This window comes from Dermacentor albipictus, chromosome 2 (assembly GCF_038994185.2).
Source record: "Dermacentor albipictus isolate Rhodes 1998 colony chromosome 2, USDA_Dalb.pri_finalv2, whole genome shotgun sequence".
NCBI lineage: Eukaryota > Metazoa > Arthropoda > Arachnida > Ixodida > Ixodidae > Dermacentor > Dermacentor albipictus.
Window position 1 is genome coordinate 167,664,150 of NC_091822.1, and position 19,951 is coordinate 167,684,100.

General features: G+C 47.8%; 1 protein-coding gene across 1 annotated transcript; it reads right to left on the bottom strand.

Annotated features, from left to right (window-relative positions):
- Nucleotides 1-3,976: 3,976 nt before the first annotated feature.
- LOC139056292 (serine/threonine-protein phosphatase PGAM5, mitochondrial-like) lies at nucleotides 3,977-16,693 on the bottom strand. Its single transcript, XM_070534397.1, has 5 exons — nucleotides 16,486-16,693; nucleotides 14,724-14,902; nucleotides 9,515-9,738; nucleotides 5,469-5,599; nucleotides 3,977-4,329 (listed from the first exon to the last, which is right to left on the bottom strand). Exons 1-5 carry the CDS (start codon nucleotides 16,629-16,631, stop codon nucleotides 4,182-4,184), a joined length of 828 nt encoding a protein of 275 aa, XP_070390498.1. The 5' UTR covers nucleotides 16,632-16,693; the 3' UTR covers nucleotides 3,977-4,181.
- Nucleotides 16,694-19,951: the final 3,258 nt, after the last annotated feature.

Here is a 19,951-nt window from a genome sequence, read left to right on the forward strand (position 1 = left end):
AGATGCGTCCACGTGGCGGCTCGCAGACCTTCTTATACCCTCCACCATAGGGCAACCTCATTCTCTCTTGCTCCTTGGCAGAGGGCTTTGTCAAGACACGTCGGGTCAACCCACACAGAGAAAAACGGAGGGAAACCGCTCGTGGGCTTAGAGGGGGTGAACGTAGGTCACGTCGGGTCAACCCACACAGAGAAACACGGAGGGAAACCACTGCTGGGCTTATAGGAGGCGAACATAGGCCAAGTCGGGTCAACCCATACAGCGGAACATGGAGGAAGGAAAACTACTCCTGGGCTTAGAGGGGGTGAACGTAGGTCACGTCGGGTCAACCCACACAGAGGAACACGGAGGGAAACCACTCGTGGAGAGGGGCTGAACGTAGGTCACGTGGGGTAAACCAACACAGGAACGCAGGGGGAGACCACTCCTGGGCTTAGAGGGGGCGAACATAGGTCAGGTCGGGTTAACCTACACAGAGTAATACCGAGGGCAACCACTCGTAGGCTTAGAGGCGGTGAACGTATGTCACGTCGGGTTAACCCACACAAAGGAACACGGAGGGTAACCACTACTGGGCTTAGAGAGGGCGAACACAGGTCACGTCGGGTCAACCCACACAGAGGAACACGGGCGGAAAACACTCGTAGGCTTAGAGGGTGGGAACGTAGGTCACGTCGGGTCAACCCACAGGGAGGAACACGGAGATAAACCACTCCTGGGCTTAGAGGGAGTGAACGTAGGTCACGTCCGTTCAACCCACACAGAGGAACACGGACTGAAACCACCCGTGGGCTTAGAGAAGGTGAACGTAGGTCACGTCGGGTCAACTCACACAAAGGAACATGGAGAGAAACCACTCCTGGGCTTAGAGGGGGCGAACGTAGGTCAAGTCGGGTCAACCCACACAATGGAATACGGAGGGAAAGCACTCCTTGGCGTAGAGAGGTTGGACGTAGGACAGATAAGAGTAGGATTTGTGCATTCCGCACATAATCCTGTCGCACTCACCCGACGCACGTCTTTTCATGTTGACGAGCGTGACGATTAGGCACGTCGTGTCTCAGGCGTGTGACATCCATTCCATTCATTGCCGCACAAAGGGAACCGGAACAGACCTCTCAAAATTTCTCTTAGCATTTAGTTGCCTAATGCTTCGTTTTGAACGTTTGCCTTTACCCTCTTTTGACATTTTCTTGGATACACTTTCAATCAATCCTGTGTGTCCAATCACCCCTGTCGGTACGAGCCATGTTTTGAGGCAGTAGCAACATCATCATTAGAATGTTCCCGAAGCCGTCTTTTGAAAATGCCAGTTTCACCTAAATATGCGTGTTTCCAGTTTGCGCAAGTACGTCTTTGTTTTAATATGCAATACCTTGGTCGGTGCCGTGTGTTTTACTCACACAATGAAATACGGGAATAGCTAAAATAGTATGGGATTGAGCAATAAGGCTAATTGAAGGAAATTTTAACGTGCTAGCGTTAGGGTGCCCGTGTCGAGGAAAATGGGGTGTCGGTGTCGGCGGAGTTGTCCTTGAGCGGCGAAACTTTCCGTATATATTTAGGTATATGTATATGCCACACTTTACTACATGACATGCGCTATATGCGGGTTACATTGCCACCCCCTTTATCACACTAAAGTTCCTCGTACCTTGCCTTACATTCTTGAAAGATTTGTTTCTCGCAATTTTGAGAATGACAGCCCATAAACAAAAGTCATGAAAAAGAGCACAGATGGGGCATGCCTTTTATGTTAAAACTTCTCAGGCTTAAATATTAAAAGTGCAAAATAAAAGTGCCTGCCGGGATTTATCACTCACGGCCAACGCCGCCGACACCGGCTTTTCTGCGACACGAGCTCCTTAACGCTGTCGCGTTAATAACAGAAAGCTGGAAATGACGTAATTGTCTTGGTCCGGCTGTGCAACAACTCCAGGGGGGACCAGGTAAGGGGCCGCGTTCCAAAAAAAGAACCAGAAAGCTTGCCTTCGTGCATAGCGTTCACCGCCAGCGTTTTCCGGTAAACATTACGCTTACATAAGCTTTAGTTGCAGCGAAGCCGGAAAAGCAGTCGGGGATCTTTGAATGCCATGGCGTTCCTCTCTAAAAGGAGAGGCTTATGCGTCCTCCAAATTTTTAAAAAGAGGTTATAATCAAGGCACGAATAAAGACAATTTTAATATAAAGGATATAGAGCAACAATTTCATTGAATCGAGTGTTGGTGAGGTCAACAAAAGAAATTAACACGGTAATTGTTTTGTTTCAGTTAAAGAAGCAAACACTGCGCAACAAACAACCCTGCGACTACAGCCTTTAGTGTCGAGGCCCTAGTGTCCATAATATTACCAGAATTCTTAGAGCTAAATCACTCTTGCAGAGTGAAGCTTCGAGTAATATTTTTACGCGTGGAAAGACACAGACAAAACAGACTATTTACATTGTATTTACACAAACTGCAGCCAGAGCGCAAGATAGACACTCCGCTCACGCCAACAGCCTCCACACTTCAACGTCTTTCTCGTGGTGGCTTGTCGCTTCAGCATGTGTCGATGGTGTCGCAGTATCTCTCACTGGTTTGAATATTATCGGGAGTGTAAAAATACGCGGTCTATTGATTCTTTCTCTTGCAATTATGGCATAGAGAGGTCATCATCAGACCAGCTCCGTGTAAATAAAAAAATTCAATTGTGGGATGCGACAGCATAATCTGTTGTACGTATCTTCCACATTTCCCAGAAGGATTAGCATGAGGAGTGACTGCTGTACATTGGCGTGAAACTGGTCACGTGGCTCCAAGCGCAGCCTCCATCCTTCTCATTCATCGCGAGTTGAGCTCAAAGGACCTGCGAGTGTGTTCGGTGGTCCATTCGGCTCGTAAACGGTTCAGCGGTGATTCCAAAGTTGTTGTCACCTCTTATCGCGATAGCAATTACTTGGACGTCATAAGGGGCAACCACATCGTCTGCGCCGCCGCCATTGTGTCCTGGTATCCACGGCGCATGCGCAAGAACGATGTGCACATACCACGTTTGCGACGCCTATTGCGCTGCTAAAAACGAAACTGCAGTACATCCCTGTTTACATGGATGCGATGCGCTAGATAGTTGATGCGATGCGCCTGTTTCGCATTCAAGTAAACGCGGCTGAATGTCCCGCCCACGCCAACCGCATTTCCATTGGCGCGAAATACAATAAAAGGAAAAAAGAAAGAAAGCCTGTTTATCGTGGACTGGGTGCACGTTAATGCACCCGAGGTGTTCAAAATTAATCCCGATTCACCATTTACGCCGTGCTTCACAATCGAATAGTGGTTTTGGCCTGCCGCGTCCGATACACCTATGACGCCTGGCAGGATCCTGGGTGCTGTTTACGCTACCCAGCAGCACAGGCCTCATGTGCTTCCTATCGTCGTCATTGCATTACCCTTCGAACGAAACTACAATTAATAAAATACACTTTTAGACTCGCATTTCTAAATGTGCCACAAAGCGGCCCACTGCTTCATCAAATACACGTTTCCCTTCGGTGTTATGGCCAATCCCTCGAAAAGCGAGGTCACCGAACGACAATCGGTGATATGTTGTTTAAAAGGGATTCTTTCTCTCTACTAGGTAGCCGTCATTCCTGTACTAATCAGCACAGGCGCGCTACGTAATACTGAAATAAATATTGCAGCTGCAAAGTGCTGCGTCTCCCTTTGACTAGTTGATACTTGGTGCCCGTGTTGGACTCGTCTTCGAAAAAGCCGATATTCGTCCCACTCTAATGAAGCGCCCCCCCCCCTTTTTTTGTGAGCATTGAGCAGGACTGGCTATGTGACAGTGACTAAGCTCAGTGACGTAACACTGCGATGAAGCTCTTCACTGGCGTCGCTCGCATTCCTGGGTTAGGCAGAATCACCACTCTGGCTCACACGTGTGCTTGCAAGCAGCTGTCTTTTGACTTTTTTTTTATAAATCGCGATTTAACGTTCGACATTGTGACACGCGCTAACAGTACGCTTCTCGAGCGGTCGATTACCTGGGCGCCACGTTATTCAGACAAGACTTCAGGTAGGTGTTTATAATTTGAAGCACGGTGACGGCTGAAGCCCAAGCCATACATGCTACGGTCACTCCGGAGCACGTGGAGCAAGAAATGCGTGCTCTCATTGAAATTCTTGGGAGTTCCGGCAGCGTCACTTTGTTATCATCTCCATGGGCATGTGACCGGCGCAGCCGAGCGCCTGCAGGGAGACATCTCCCAAGGGCGTGATTTTCACGACCGATGTGCTGGCATGGGGCAGGGACAGGCGCAACCAGGCTTCCGGTGGAAGTTGCAGGGCCCTGCGCAAACACACAGCATACGCCACGAACCATGGAGCTTCCTATACTCTGAGTGCGTGAGGGAACTGTGGCGGTGCGATCGTTCAGGTAAAGTGGGAATGATGGTTAGTTCATTGATTTGTCTGAGCTTCTTGCTTGTGGTTTCAAAACGTTATTGTGGCTTTATTTGCTGTGCTTTATCTTCCTTGTAGTTTGCCTATACCATGAAGCAGTCATTTTTTTCCATGTGCATAAGACAACAGTGAGACACTGCATGCGTGCATAATCGCAGCTCGTTGTTCTTTTTATGATGTTATATTTTGTTGGAAATTAACACAAATCATTTGAAGCAAGAAGGACAAAGGTAATCCAAATACATGCACCAACTATTATTGTCCTTTTAGTCCAATGGCAGAACCGCCACGCTAGCATCTCCGACAAACGCTAGCGCCGGACTTCCCTCTGGTAATTTTCGTGGGGAACTCTACAGATCATTCGAAAGCCCTCCATAGAAAATTGGCTTCAATACTTCCTTTTTTTTGCAAACATATATAATAAGAAGCCATTACGGAAGAAGATAATCTCTATCGCGGTTCGAAGCCACATGTGGGCGGAACAACACCGCAATTAGTTTAATGTTACCAAACCATGCTTTAGGAGATAATTGCCGCAAGTTTGTGCGAGGCCGTGGCGCCTCGTTCTACAAACGCCGATTGCGCCGTCGACGACGGCGAAAAGCGTCCGCAAGGCTCGATTCACACAACCGGCCGCACCGCTGATCGAGTCCGTCTGCAGACCGTGCAGCGTGACGTCACGATTGAGCTCCAGCGACACCCCCCGCCCCTAGCGGCTCGTCAGCCATGGCCTTGAGGGCAGCGGATCGATTAGGCGGCCGTGTGCCATATCACGCTTTCTTCAGCGGCACTCTATCCGTCTTGAGAACGCAGCTGAAAGTAATTTACGAAATCCCAGAACCACTGCCGTTTCCTGTTGTCCTGTTCCTTCCTGCCTGTGTTGCGGAGCTTGCTCACCCGTCTTTCAGTGGCATGGTGATATACGTTAGAAATTCCTCGAGATTTCGTGGCACTCCGAAATCGGGCACACAAAGAAAGCTGCCTGCAGCCAGGCAGCCACGTTCGTCTACGCATGTATTTGCGTACCTGCACACCCAGTAGCGGATCACGTTCGTGTGGCAGACGATGATCTCGTGCGAGTCCTCCTGCTGAGTGGGAGGCGCCCGGTGGAAGTACTTGCGGAAGCCGGCTTCGATGCGGGCGCCCTCTACGAAAAACTGAGAACGAACACCCCTCTCAACCCGGGACTGTGAAGCATGGAAGGGCACACGGACACACACAAAAACATATATGCATTACGGCCTCTACATAAATAAATAAACAAACAAATAAATAAGTAAATGCAGATTGCATACTGTCTAGGCATTGCTAGAATGCACTTAAAATTGTCGCTTCTGTACCTTAAAACAAATGGCCTCATTTGTCACCCAAAGCAGTTTAGCTGCGAATAATGTCCTTTAGTTACAGGCCGTCTCTTACGATGTACCGGCGGAAACGCCTTTTTCGAGCGCAACACTGCGTGTCAAAAAAAAAGAAATGAAAGAAAGAAAGCGAGACCGCGCGCTGTTCAGCGTAAAAGTGAATAATTGGCTTAAATTTTATATAACTGTGCACCTAAGTCCGAGTGGCGATGTTCATTCGAAAATTCTTATATAGCACTTTAAAGCAGAGAGGCAAATTTTCGCGCTGCTCTAGTACAGGCACGGGGGTAGCCGATTCCGGTAGACGGAACGCAGTGGTAAAAACGGTGGTAGACACAAACCCAGTTGCGAGACAGCGCGACTGTGCCTCTGGGCACATTATTCTCTCACTTGTCAAATTCCGCCATGTTATCGAATTTGGTAATGGCAGCATTTTTGAGCCAATCACAGCTACAGGCTGATGTGCGTGGACATCTCTCATTGGCTCAAAATGCCGCTATTGGAAAATTCGACAACATGGCGGAATCTCTCACCGCCCAGAATAGTGCCCCGGGATAGATGTTATAATCAAATGGGTAGATGCTAATCTCTTCGGGATAAGTGTGCATACAACAGCATTCCCGCGTCCTTTTAATTTACGAAATCCCAGAACCACTGCCGTTTCCTGTTGTCCTGTTCCTTCCTGCCTGTGTTGCCTGTGTTGTGTTTCATCTAGGTAAACATGCAAGAAGCTACATGGCTAAATACATCAGGCGATAGCTGAATCTGTCAATAAACAGTACACATAATTATTGTACGCTTGTTCGCAGATGTACTGCCGTTCACGGGATGCCATAACAGTGGACGAGCAGACGTGAGTATACATATATAGCAGTGCTGATCTCACTGCCATCTCGTTGAGTTCAAGGAAAGCTTACAAAACCGTTCTTGCGACTACGTGCTTTAGTCGTATATATATGCTACTGAGTTACTGTCGTAAAGGCTTTGGCAACGGCATGATCATAAAGGTACGGTAGCCTCTTTTTTTAACGTGATATCGTTATGGGCCCCGTGTCGCAGAAAATCCGATGTCGACGTCGACGGAGTTGTCCGCGAACGAAAGATTTTCTTAAATATTTAGGTATATGCATATGCCACGCTTTGGTATATGACGTGCGGTATATACGGGTTGTATTGCCACACCATACTATCATTAGAAATTACGGAGCATACACAATGGGAGGCGGCGCTGTCCAGCTCACAGGAAGAGGTCCAAAGGGCCACTATCCAACAAGCAAGACGGCGCGCGGAAGCCAGTGGGGCCCTTGTCTAGGGGCTCCACCCATTGAGCGTTTGATTCTTCAATAAAGTTGTTGTTCTTCTTCCTCTTCTTCATACTTCGTCTTACATTCTTGACAAAGTTATTCCCCGGAATTTTGAGAACGACATTCTACAAACAAATGTCGCGAAACAAAACACCGGCATCACATTCCCTTTATGTTACATCTTCTATGACTTAAACATTACGAGTGCAAAACAATAGCAGAAGCCTGAAAGCTATGCGATTTGCTTGGAGCGGCTGTGCGCTACATCCGTGATCGGCCCACGCAAGAGGCCGCGTTTCAACCAGAATGCTCGCCTTCGTTCGCCGCCAGCTTTTCCCGGTAAACGTTACGGTTATACAAGCTGCAGTTGCCGAGAAGTGTGAGAAGCAGTCAGGGATCTCTGAATGCGACGGCGTTCCCCTCTAAAAAACTGGCTGTGGCTTAGCTAAGGTTAAGCCCAGGATGCGAAGCATACTAGCCTTTATTTTAACGTGACAGCGTTAAGGAGCTCGTGTCGCAGAAAAGCCGGTGTCGTCGGCGTCGGCTCAGGCGCACATTTCGTTGTCGCGCCGAACGCTGCGTTGCTCGACGCTCATCGCGTCCGATGCGGGCCGCGTAGTCGCTGCGCCGTAGCAAAGCCACCTAGAAACAGTCTCTGTAGCACCTTCGCTTCTCATTCCAACGAGCAGCTCTGCCTCCAGGAGGCATCTCACCTCGTGAGTGTCTAGCAGACTCAGAGGCAAGCGCAGCTGCTTATATACCGCCGCGACGGCGCGGGTTGGAGGCCCGTTTCTCCTCTGTCGTGACGTCACGGTGTCACGTGGTATTGAAAGCGACACCGCCGCGCCTGAGGAGCTGGGTTGAGCTCTAGTAATATGCTTCGCATAAAAGTGAGGCATCCTCCACATGGCCTCCAAGATACCGCGCGTTGAGGGGTTTTGCTTTTGTGTTTGTGTGTGCGTGTGATTTTTTTTCTTTTCTCAAAAAGCAAGTAGGACATTAGCGATAATATGAACGAGAGCTTGGTGGCGCACCCCACCACACTGTTTCAAAGGGGACGCTCATAGCATCCACCCATCCATCTGGCGCCCATGGAGCAGGCTGTATACAAGGCAGACTGCGCGAAATCTCAACGTTCGCATTAATTGCGCCTATTTCCACGTTTTGAGGAATACTTTCACGGACTATATCCCAGGCAACTTGCCAGATCAGCCTTGTGCTCTGCTTCGAACATTTTGCCGTTTCAACCATTCAGTCATTTTTTGCCCTGATTTTTTTTCCAGTGCTTTTCTATATTTATTGACTTGCAGTGCCTTAGTCCGTGCTAATGTTATGTTTATTCAGTTATATTTTCTAGACAAATCATGCGCGGGTTCACACTCCATTCCTTGTAGGTGAACCTTCTGCTTATCGTAGATGGCGGAGTTTAATTGTTAGCCGCCTTGTTTCTCTCTCTCTCTCTCTCTCTCTCTCTCTCTCTCTCTCTCTCTCTCTCTCTTTTCTTTTTTGCTCCTTTGGCATTGCGGAGGTTTAGCAGTTGATATGCAATTTTCACGTTTTACGCCTACTCTGTATTACAATTATGTTCGCGTACCATTTACTAGCATCTTCCCCTGGACACCTTTTCTTGTTTTCAGTTTTCGTTTCAACTGTACTTTATAGTATTGACTGTTTGACGTTGGGTGCTATTGCGTTATGCGAGTAATTATTTTGTTATTTTGACGCTTTTTTCGTTTTTTGTCTCGTTGAATTAAGCTTGCTTTACATTGACGCCAACCGCATTCCTCCCTTACCCGATGTCTTTGGGCAGGGCTTTGTAAGGTATTCATAACCGAATATATTTTTAAAAAGAACGTGCCGTAAGAAGACGTTCGGAAAAGCGACTAATATTTTTGCGTTCGATGCAAACGAAATTTTATTCATTAGTCGTTTTGGTTATCGTAATGCCTGCTTGTGCGGCAACCACATATGTGTTTCTCGCTTGGTGCGCAATTTCTCGCTCCATCTGGCCTGATTAAAGAAACCTGCGTGTTCTGCATCGAGAGTTTGCGTGCCATTGCCTGCTGCGTGTCGCAGTATCGGGCAAGATGGAACCCGCCGTGGTTGCTCAGTGGCTATGGTGTTGGGCTGCTGAGCACGAGGTCGCGGGATCGAATCCCGGCCACGGCGGCCGCATTTCGATAGGGGCGAAATGCGAAAACATCCGTGTACTTAGATTTAGGTGCACGTTAGAGAACCCCGGGTGGTCCAAATTTCCGGAGTCCCCCGCTACGGCGGGCCTCATAATCAGAAAGTGGTTTTGGCACGTAAAACCCCATAATTTGATTTTAAATAACATATTTAAACACGTCGGACGAACTGGCCCAAAGTCCCGCCCCTTCTTGAATCTCTATTACGAGAAGGTTACGTTTCTGTCCGTCGGGCTCCACGTCGTAAGCCTGAAGGGTGGCTCGGGGGGCACGGGCGCCCCCTCGCAGATGAGCTCGCACGACTCGATCGGAAGCGGCGCCAGGTGCTTGTGGATGATCTCGGCCGTTTCGGTGGCCCGCGTCATGGTCGAGTGCACCATCCTCGTGAACGGGATGCCCGTCTGCTTTAACCGCCGACCCGTCAGATCCGCCTGCTTGCGACCTACGAATGCGGGGAAGCAGAGAAACCCATTAAGCGTTCGCGAACAAATTATACGCGGCCTTCGTCAAAATGAAATGAAGCACGAGGAGCGTGAGTGGTTTTTTTTTTTTTTTTTACGTGCTGACTTGTGAGAATATACGGAGTTGTGTCGAGTAGAACGCCGATTATCGCTAGACCACCAGCAGAAACGAAGAAAAAAGAAGCTTGATCCGGCAAAATATAAAGGAACGTGAAGAAAGATTGGATGATTATTGTCGATGTACACGAATAGTCGAACTCTTCTAGAAAGCTACTCGTGTCATTATTTATTTATTTATTTATTTATTTATTTATTTATTTATTTATTTATTTATTTATTTATTTATTTATTTATTTACATCTACCAGGCCTTCGAGAAGGCATCGTGCAAGGGGGAAATACAGTAACATATTAGTATGGAATCGGGAAAAAGAAACATCAGTACAATGAAAGGAATATGCACGCAACATGGAAAATTAATATGACATTAGCAAACACAATATGTAGAACAATACCAATAAACGATAAATACAATAACATAATAGACATAATAGCATAACAACATTATAAACGTTTTTGCATTTATACAGTAGTAAAAAAAATTAGGATCACTGAAATTCTTTTATTAGCATGTAGAAAAATGCATGAAAGAAATTAAAAGAAGGCAAGACGTGTTAGACGCTTGAATGGGCATATTGATGGATTAGAAGATTGCGAAATGCGCTGTGTTTAGACTGGCAAGTGATGCTATCTGGTAGATAATAATACGCTTGAAGACGCACACTCGTTGGAGCGAGGATATTAAGGCAGTGCGTGTCGTTCTATTGCCTGATTCCGCAAAGGACGAAGCCGTTAACCCAGCACATCTCTAGCGGTACAATGCAGGTGCCTGTACGCATATAAGCCTATCCGTCTTATTTGTATTGCCTCCAGCGCCGCCAGCCAGAAGGCGGAACGCGCAACGCTACCTAGATATCGCAAGGCCTGTACACTCTGCTTTATAACGCTATGCTATTATAGGCAGCCGAAATTTTTCATACGTGACGAAAGCGGTGACGTCAAAATAACCGCGGCATTTCTGAGTAGCGTTCCCTTTATAGATTCTACACTCTTAGGCAAAGTTACACCCTTTGGCTTGCCCCTTCTGCCACACAACAATAATCGTTATCTGCCTTGATGCGTTTCCTTTCTTTAACGCTGCGAGCCCGGAACTTTACAGTAACGAACGGCACGCGCGTTATCAGAAGGGGCACTCCAAAGGGTGTAAACTGCTCTATGCTGATAACGCGCGTGCCGTTTGTTACTGGAATGTACCGGGCTCGCAGCGTTAAAGAAAGGAAACGCATCAAGGCAGATAACGATTATAGTTGTGTGGCAGAAGGGGCAAGCCAAAGGGTGTAACTTTGCCTAAGAGTGTAGTGGCATGACGTCGTAAAGCAGATCGAGTGTACAGGTTTTGTGCTATCTAGGTAGGCTTTGGAAGGCGACTGCCACCCTCGTCTCCCGTTTCCAGGTGAGAAGGTGGTGGAAGATAGAAGGGCTGTCTTTCCCGGGCTCTCCACGGCAGCATGCATAAACTTTCGCACGTCCCAAAGAGTATCACGCGAAAGCACGTGCTTCTCAAAGAGCTCTAATAGTTGGCGTTTCGCGACGAATGCGCCCAACCACTCGGTTGTGCGAGAGTAGCACGTGGCATTTGCACCGGCGCCTTTGTATATCCGGCGGCGAATAAAGTCCGACCGCCACCCTCTTCCATGAAAAACGGTGGACGAGAAAAAGAAAGCTATTCGCTTTAAAATGAAGGAGTATGCGTGCCTATACTATTAACTATATGGAGCCATGAAGACATGCATTTATAGGCTCCCTAAGTATTACGTTTTCGTTACATGCGGTTTTTGCAAGCGACCCTCTATGCTGACCATATACCGATAGCCATATTGCGGCGAAACCTGTAGTTTCAGGCATATTGGCACTGCTTGTGGAGCTGTTACTTTAAAGGACATACCATGCAACCTTAAAAAAATTATTTTGCGTGTTTTACATTAAAGTTCCTTATACTGCAATTTAGATATGAAGACGAAATATGCGGACTAACCAGAGCAAGTCCGTTGGCTTTGCAAATATATACTGTTAGCCATCAGATATATGTGCTTGGCTTCATTGACAGTCGAGGGAAGAGGTACCCCTGTTCCAACATTTCCGCAGCAATATAGAATTCTATGGATACGCAATGTTTCAAAAATGTTACCGACGATTACGATACTCCCTATAGGGAGTATCGTACTCTCTCTCCAAATTCGCACTATCGTGCGAATTTGGAGAGAGAGTAAACGTTTATTGTAATAGAGGCTGTTTGATTATGGTGGGTGGAGTACCTCCTCCAGGGCCCCACTGATTACAGCGGCTCGCCGGGCCTGGTCAAGGGTCGCCAGTTGGCTTCCCAATTCCACTTCCACGAGTCGCGCCTCCCACGACCAGTTATGTAGAGTGTTGTCTAGCAGCGGCGAGGTGGCAGCCGCCGGACGTAACGCGCACTGGAATGTTATGTGTTCCAATGTCGGTGTTCCTGGAGTGCAGATCTTTGGGTGCCCTGAATTCGTGATACATTGTGGCAAATAGCTTGCTCCTGAACGACAGTGCCCTCTCGGCGGAGGCGCCTAGCCTCTGCTCGGTCAGATGGTTTAGCATCTGCGGCACGCGAAGAGATTCCATCGGTTGCGTGGCTCACTGTTCAGAAAGAACTGGCTGACACTATTTTGCATTACGATTGCTTCGTCACGTCGTAGCAACAGAGAAGAACGACAGTGTCGAAGCAGTGAGTTACAAATATGCCTCTTCATTGGGCGAACTCGGGCCCGACAAAACAAGTAACGCTCAAACACAAAGACAGTGGCGAGCAGGGACAGCGATCGTCGAAAATCTCCTCTGCGGGCCAACCGCGTCGGTTCTCATACACGACTCGTCGAAGGTTCCAGCGCAATCGCTGTTGTCCGCATGGCTCCCAGAAAGTACTACACAATTCGCGTCGCATCCCGCGTACTTAGATTTAGGTGCACGTTTAAAGAACCCCAGGTGGTCGAAGTTTCCGGAGTCCCCCACTACGGCGTGCCTCATAATCAGAGAGTGGTTTTGGCACGTAAGACCCCATAATTTTTTAAGTTCGCGTCGCACATGCAATCAGATCACCAAAAAGCGTTGGCGACAGCCGCCAACGGAAAGAAATGTCGATAACATTCGACAAACTTTTGATACATGCAGGAGCGTCGAGCGTCGGGAGATAACGCTGAACACTTGTCAGCCGATGAAATGCAGTGAGCGAAGAAAGATTACACAAAAAGGACAACGCGCGGTACTGTGGAGCCATCAGAGATCATGGCAGAACGCGTGCTGCGTGGAATTGCGCTTTTTCTTCTCGCGTGCACCCAGTCGTACGCAGCGGGTCTCACTACCCTACGGCTGACAGGACGTAAAGCAGAGAAATTTTTATTTCCAAAGCTGCGATCAAAAAAAATCAAATCAAATCAAATCAGATCTTTATTTTCCATCAGGTGCTACAGATGGAGGGGCTACGGAAAAAAAGCTGCCACTTGGCGGCTTGACGAGTCCGCAGACCCATATATAAGGCAGCGTCTAGACAGCACCAGAGCATAAACAAGCGATAAACAAATCAAGACACTTGATCAAAGTAAATAAATAAAATAAAAAATCCTGAGCCAGATCAATCAAACACAGTCAACACAAAAGAATGAACAAGTAATAAGCGTATCAGGACACTTCATAAATGCAGAAGAAAAGAAAAAAGTCTTGAGCTAGATAAAATAAACACCAGAATGGCTGAAATCAGGTTAGTCAATGAGCAAACAGGCCTCTAAGTGTAACAGCGGAGCAACTAAATAAATCAAAATTCAATGACTGATAATAGTTTAAAAGAGATGGCAGAGAGAAACATTAGAATTAGAGAATTAGAATTAGAATTAGAGAAGAATTAACGAACTAAAAAAGTTTCACCGTGCTTTAGACTCAAACTAATGCGGGCAATGCAAGGAATGGTAAACAAAGTGTTCGATTTAGAAATCACTACAGATTTCTTTTCTGCTGTGCAATGCCTACCTGTGGATTGCAGTTGTTCTCTTTCATCAACACTCCCTTCACCTTGCGAATTTACGCATAAATAATTTACTTTAACCCTGTTGGGTCCAAACAGTACGTTTGATATCACCGAAAATTAGAGCAGCTTCCTCACCTTTATTTTGCACCGTTGAAAGTACATTTCCAAAAATATCAGTGAAATGTTATTTCAGTCGAAACAAAATTATTATATTAATTATATGTTTAGTAATTGGCTGAGCTATTCAGAACTTAAAACGCGCGACAGGGTATGAAAAATGCTACTGTAGGTCATGCGTTAAGTTCCCCATGCCTTGGTAAAAAACTCAGCGAAGTTAACAGACAGTTTTAGTTACACCTACGTAGAGGCTTTGCGTACGTAGAACTTCTACGTGTGAGCAGTGCGCATGCGCAGAACGTAGCGAGAGCGCGCGCGTCTCACGGACGTACGTGAGATTCAATTCTTTGCGTGCGTTTCTTGCGCACGTAGACAGCTTCGCGCGGGAGTTCCGCAAGGTCACAAACAAGCGATAGCGGGCCGCGCGCGCGCAGACGGCTCGCATCGAAACATGGCGACAGGATTGAATTGGCTACCGCCGTGTTCACATTTCCCGATAGATGGAGCTACGGAGTCCCTCTTGGCGTGCGTCGCGTACGTGTAGCTAAAAGCGTTTCAGATGGCGTGCATGTAAGGTACGTAGGCTTTTCACGTTTGCGTACGTGAAGCCTCTACGTACGTGTAACTATAGGGCTGTCTAATATGATACGTTGAACACTCGGTGGCTAATAACTAAATAAAAGATTTTGTGGACGGCAAATGTAGTCCCGAACCTCACGAGTCGTGCAGAACTTAAGCTCACCAAGCTCTGTAAGCGCGCACTCCTTGTCCGTGGCGCCCTTCACGTTGAACTGACCGTGGCGAATCAGGTAGAGATACCGATCTCGCGTCGGTTTGGCCTTCGTCACTTCATCCTCGTAACGAATCTGCTCGGCCGGTGAAGAGTCCTCCGGTGGTCTCACACAGAAGTGAGGGTCCCGCCTGCAGCGATGGCCAAAATGAAAATAACACTGCAATTTCAGTCAAACAATCATTCAACCAGTGAATCTTTATTTGGCATCCGCTCATTCACCAAAAGAATGGTGGGACAAGAGCTAAAACATGCTGTTGTGATAGTTTGACGATGTTATTGCCCCTATCTATGACAGCAAGAATCTCATCGCATCCCATGCTGGTGAATGTGCTTTAGTAAGCTTCACCACAACAGAAGTACTTGTCGCACTGAACTTTACAGAAACACATTACTAATTATCAGTTAGCAGACGACAATAAACGTACCTGCAAACATAGATCCTAGATAGGCACCTATAGGTGCCTATCTAGGATCTATGTCTGGGATGGCTTTATTATATTCTTATAAGAATATAATAAAGCCACCGACGCAGGACCAGTGCGCTCCTCGGGTTGGGGCTGCCGAAACCGGGACGTGCCGTGGGCTGTCGTATAACATAATACGTTCAAAGGAAATGATGAGGAATAGTCGAACAAGGAATGTCGTCTTAAGTCAGCGTTTCAACAAGTGGACAACCGGGCGGCAACTCAAGGCAGCAACTGCTAACATCAGGGAAGCAACTGCTAAAGCAGTTCCTGCGCTGACGTTGCCCTTCAGATAGTTGCTGCTCTGACGAAAACAGGTCCACGTGACGAAACGTTGGCTTAAATCGACATTCCTTGTTCGATTACTCCTCATCAATATAAGATGCAGATACAATCTCGACCGGGTGAGGTGGGTCTTCACCGCAGGAATCAGGAAACGACGACGAAGCCGGGCATAGTGATGATGAAAAGTAGAAAAGATTGTATTCACTTCATTGGTACATGGATGTGACTCTCATTTGTCCCGAGCGGTTCTGATTAACACGGGGGCTAGCACGGTCTTAAATAACCCCTGGCGGTCCTGTGGTCGTCGACATCTTCTTCCGGAGCCTGTGGAAGTATTAGTGCTGTCAACGTCTGTCCTTTGTGTCAGCCCATGTGGAAAAGGGGGACGCCGGTTCGGAGAAGATAGCAATTATGTTCTCATGGGGAAGCCCGTTTGAATGTTTTTCACACCTGAGAGGTCGATCATAACAATGCGTGTGTAGTCTAAGCCCGCGTAACACGAGTTAAACCCTGCAAAGCCCAACAGAGGCACGTTTCCCTTGTGAATGCAATTTAAATCAAGCCTTGTCAAACACACAGTCTGCATCGAAATACTGTAAACTACGGTAATACTTATGCAATACCTGCAATATAATTCACGAAAAAAACTACTTTTTTTCTACAGTCCAAAATGCGCAAGCAATTGTCGCAACGTAATATGTACACTAATTTCCCATCGTATTCGACATCTTTACTATTCACACACTCTCACTTTGAGCATCAGCAGCATCCTAAACGTGCACCTGAATTTGAAGCTTCAAGTTTATTTATTCTCGTGACAACACCGGGATACGAATCAAAACGAAGAGCCACGAAAGGTGGCTTGAGAGTGCACGAGCGTTTCCGCATTCCGTCCTACTCGAGTACAGTCGCCTCGTCCGAGGATCGAACCGGCTTGTCGAGGGGATCCGCGCAGCTCTCACCTGTCCCAGTTGCTGTTCCAGTGTGTGGAACGCGCGAAGTCGGTGCTCCTGTACGATTTGCTCTCCTTCGGCTCCTCGCTGCAGAACACAAACGCCGCAACGCCGCCGCCGAGGAGTCCAGTACCGGCGATGATCCGAACGAGCATCTCGCCTGAACGGACGCGGAAGAACACGTAAGGTTTGATTCGCTTTGGTTTGGTTTGGTGCCTACGGGTACGGCTCGACCCACTACGGGAGATCGGCCACGAATCGAGTGGCAATGGGTAAAAAAGGGAAGAACACCTAAATAGAATTTAAGAATCGTATTAAATGAATACTTATTGTTAATATTGTGAAATGTTTGTTAATATCAATTTTCAGGATATATTATGATAAAATTTGAAGTTAATATTCTTGTGTTCATATTGAAGAAAGTAAAACAATAAAATGTTTGAGGAAACACAGCACATAGATCCCCAGTGAACGCGCCTCGTGCAGGCGACTAACGTAGTACAGATCAGTGGTGGTGGTGGTGGTGGTGGTGGTGGTGGTGGTGGTGATGATGGTGGTGATGATGATGATGATGATGATGAAGAAGAAGAAGAAGACGACGACGACGATGATGATGATGATGATGCCTTTTTTTAATGGCACAAGCCCAATACCAGTGGTGCAGGCCGTTGTTGTTGACGTCTGATAGAAAAGGCACTTACTCACGAGAAGGCCTTGATTATGAATGTGGTGATCTCAGACATTTGCACATAACCACAACGCAGGATTGGCCAAGAAGCGGGCGGTTGAACAATGAGGTTGCTGAGTTTTGTGGGAAGGGGGGGGAGGATGGTGGTAATAGTAGTAATGAGAATTTAAAAATTCGCCGACCATTACGATACTCCCTAATGCAAAATTTGAGTGCAGCTCTATACGTGTTTACATTCGCGATATATTGACTGGCGCGGACAATCCCTCTCGTGCGGCGCGTTGCAAACGAATCAAAGTGCTGCGCGACTGCCTCCTTAATCGGGAAATCGCCAGAGGCAGCGCGTAGGTTACGCATGGGCGCTACGCACAGCAGCTGCCACAGACAGACCTCCGCTCATGCAGCGCTTTGTTTCCAGATATGGCGTCGCTGGATGCGCTCGCCGCATGCCTTATCGATTGCGTGAACAGACGGCGAACAGACGATGCGGTGAACAGACGATGGTGAACAGACGGTGCGAGCTGCTTTGGTGCAGATTGTTGCGATCGTCGCCGCAGAACACTTCTTGCGCGGCACTACGGTTTTCTTCTCCCGCATTCGCCATACCCTCCTCCTCCGCCTTCGTCCTAGCGCTCTCATCGCTATCGCCGTCTTTCATCCCCAGCTGCTCTCATTTGCTCGGTTATCCCGAGGTACGCGAGGGGCGCCAGGGTACGCCGAGGGACGACGATGCCCATCAGAGGAACGGGCCCCTAAGACCTGCGCTCTGAAAAATCGCGGAAGTACCAATCCCACAATGAATGTCGACATTCATGCGATTCGCAATGAAACAAAATAGGGCCACACCATATTGCCACCACAGAGACGCGTAACGTATGAGGCCTGAATGTCAGCCTTACGACCCAGAGCCAGCACGCCCTGGATGTAAGAGACGTATGATTCTGTGGGCGTCTGGGCATGGGTCGCTAGTTATTTCTTAGCGGTACTCTTCTGCCCGGCGGGACAGCCGCATAAGTCCCTCAGCTTCTGTTTGCATTTGTCCCAGTCGTTAAGCTATTTCCTCGTGATTGTCGCCCTTCTTCGCAGCCGCAGTTTGCACACCTAACGGTAAGGGGATAGTAACAACCTCAATCACAGTCGCAGAAGTCACCATGGCAGAAGAGGTAGCCAACGCCCTTGCTATCTCTACCAACTCCCAAGCCCACATCCTCACTGACTCACAGGAGAGGAGACCTGTCAGAACCACATGCGTGGTCCAATTACCCCTTCAGTCACGAATTCCGATCGACTGTCGATAAATGTTTTAAATTTGCATAAATTTATTCCAAGGCGCTGGATACTCTATAGAAAGCAAGTTAAGGGGAGATGCGAATGACTCTCTGAATTCTATAGAGACCCATCATAATTAAGTAGTAACTAAATATTCATTTATTGTACAGTCAGTCATGCTACGTTTCTTCATTGAAAATATTGAATCAGCCGGCCGAATGACACGCGCAGGTTAATTATTTGGTGCAAGCATTGCAACAGGGGGTAAAAAATATATTTCGCAATTACCACCGAAACGCCCCACTTCGAACGTCCCTTCAAACAAGGTAGTGCCTTCACCAAAGCGGTCATCTGAAGCGACACATTCCACTCAGAAGTGAAACGGCTGTACTTGAAGAATGCAGAATGTTCAATTTACTAAAAGCTTAATGTTCCTTGTCTATTCCTTGCAATCACTGCACAGTAACGACAAAAATAAAGTTGCGTCCACAAACGTGTACGCCGTGGCTGAAGGGGATATACCAAGAGGCCCTTCATGGAAGCCCCCTCCCCCAAGAAGATACGGATCATCTGCTTCCCAGGCCATCAGGGACTGGCCGGGGGAAATGCTACAGCGCATGCGCTGGCCCGCAAATCACTTTACCGGGCGTCCCCCCCCCCCCCCTGCTGCCCGCCCCTTAGGCAAGGAGGCCAATGACTCATCCACCCCACAACGGGCGCCAACTATATGCCACGACATCATCCAGGAAGCAAGGCTTGAGCGCTGCAAACTGCCTTTCCCGCATCCCGTTCTCGCGCGCTTACAGGGCGTCATGCTACGTGGAGTAGACTCATGGTTCCATCTTTCTTACAGAAATTCTACCCACTCTCTACCATACCCCTAATTTTCCAAATTGTAAACGCAAAGGAGACCTACTACACAACATTTCGTTCTGCACAGATGGTCCCTCACTAAAAAGAATTAGACACTAGCAGAGACATGGCGCAATGGGAGGCCATCCTGTTCAAGCCGGATCCTGACTGGCAGAAGTGGCTAGCGGAACGGCTCATCAGAGCTTCGGGAAAGCCAACAGCCCCGGACTAGAGGGCCCGCCCTGAGTTTTTAGATTTATGGCAAATGAAGTTTCTCTTTCTCTCTTTCTCTAGTGACACTCAAGCGGTGCTCACGCACCTGTCTGGTAACGTTTGAGTGTGGACGGCTTCGATCAACGCAAGAGCCAGCTTTCCTCTGGCTAAGCCCCCAACGCTACTCTTGTCAGAGATAGGCGTGCGCCCACACCTTTTGCAATGAAACGCAAGCCAACCACCCGAAGAATTTTTTTACGTTGAGGCAGCGGCCCGCGGTGCTGCTCTAAGGGCAGCGCTTCTCAGGACCTCAATAATGTTCTCTCTCTCTCTGTCTGTCTGTCCATCCGTCCATCTGTCTGTCTGTCTGTCTGTCTGTCTGTCTGTCTGTCTGTCTGTCTGTCTGTCTGTCTGTCTGTCTGTCTGTCTGTCTGTCTGTACTGTTTGTTTGTT

Excerpts from the sequence above, each read along its gene's own strand:
- LOC139056292 (XM_070534397.1), bottom strand. The coding sequence starts at position 16,631 with ATGCTCGTTCGGATCATCGCCGGTACTGGACTCCTCGGCGGCGGCGTT. Across the intron at positions 14,903-16,485 it reads TGGAACAGCAACTGGGACAG|GCGGGACCCTCACTTCTGTG; the intron begins GTGAGAGCTGCG and ends CCATCGCTGCAG. Across the intron at positions 5,600-9,514 it reads GGAGCCCGACGGACAGAAAC|TTTTTCGTAGAGGGCGCCCG; the intron begins GTAACCTTCTCG and ends GTTCGTTCTCAG.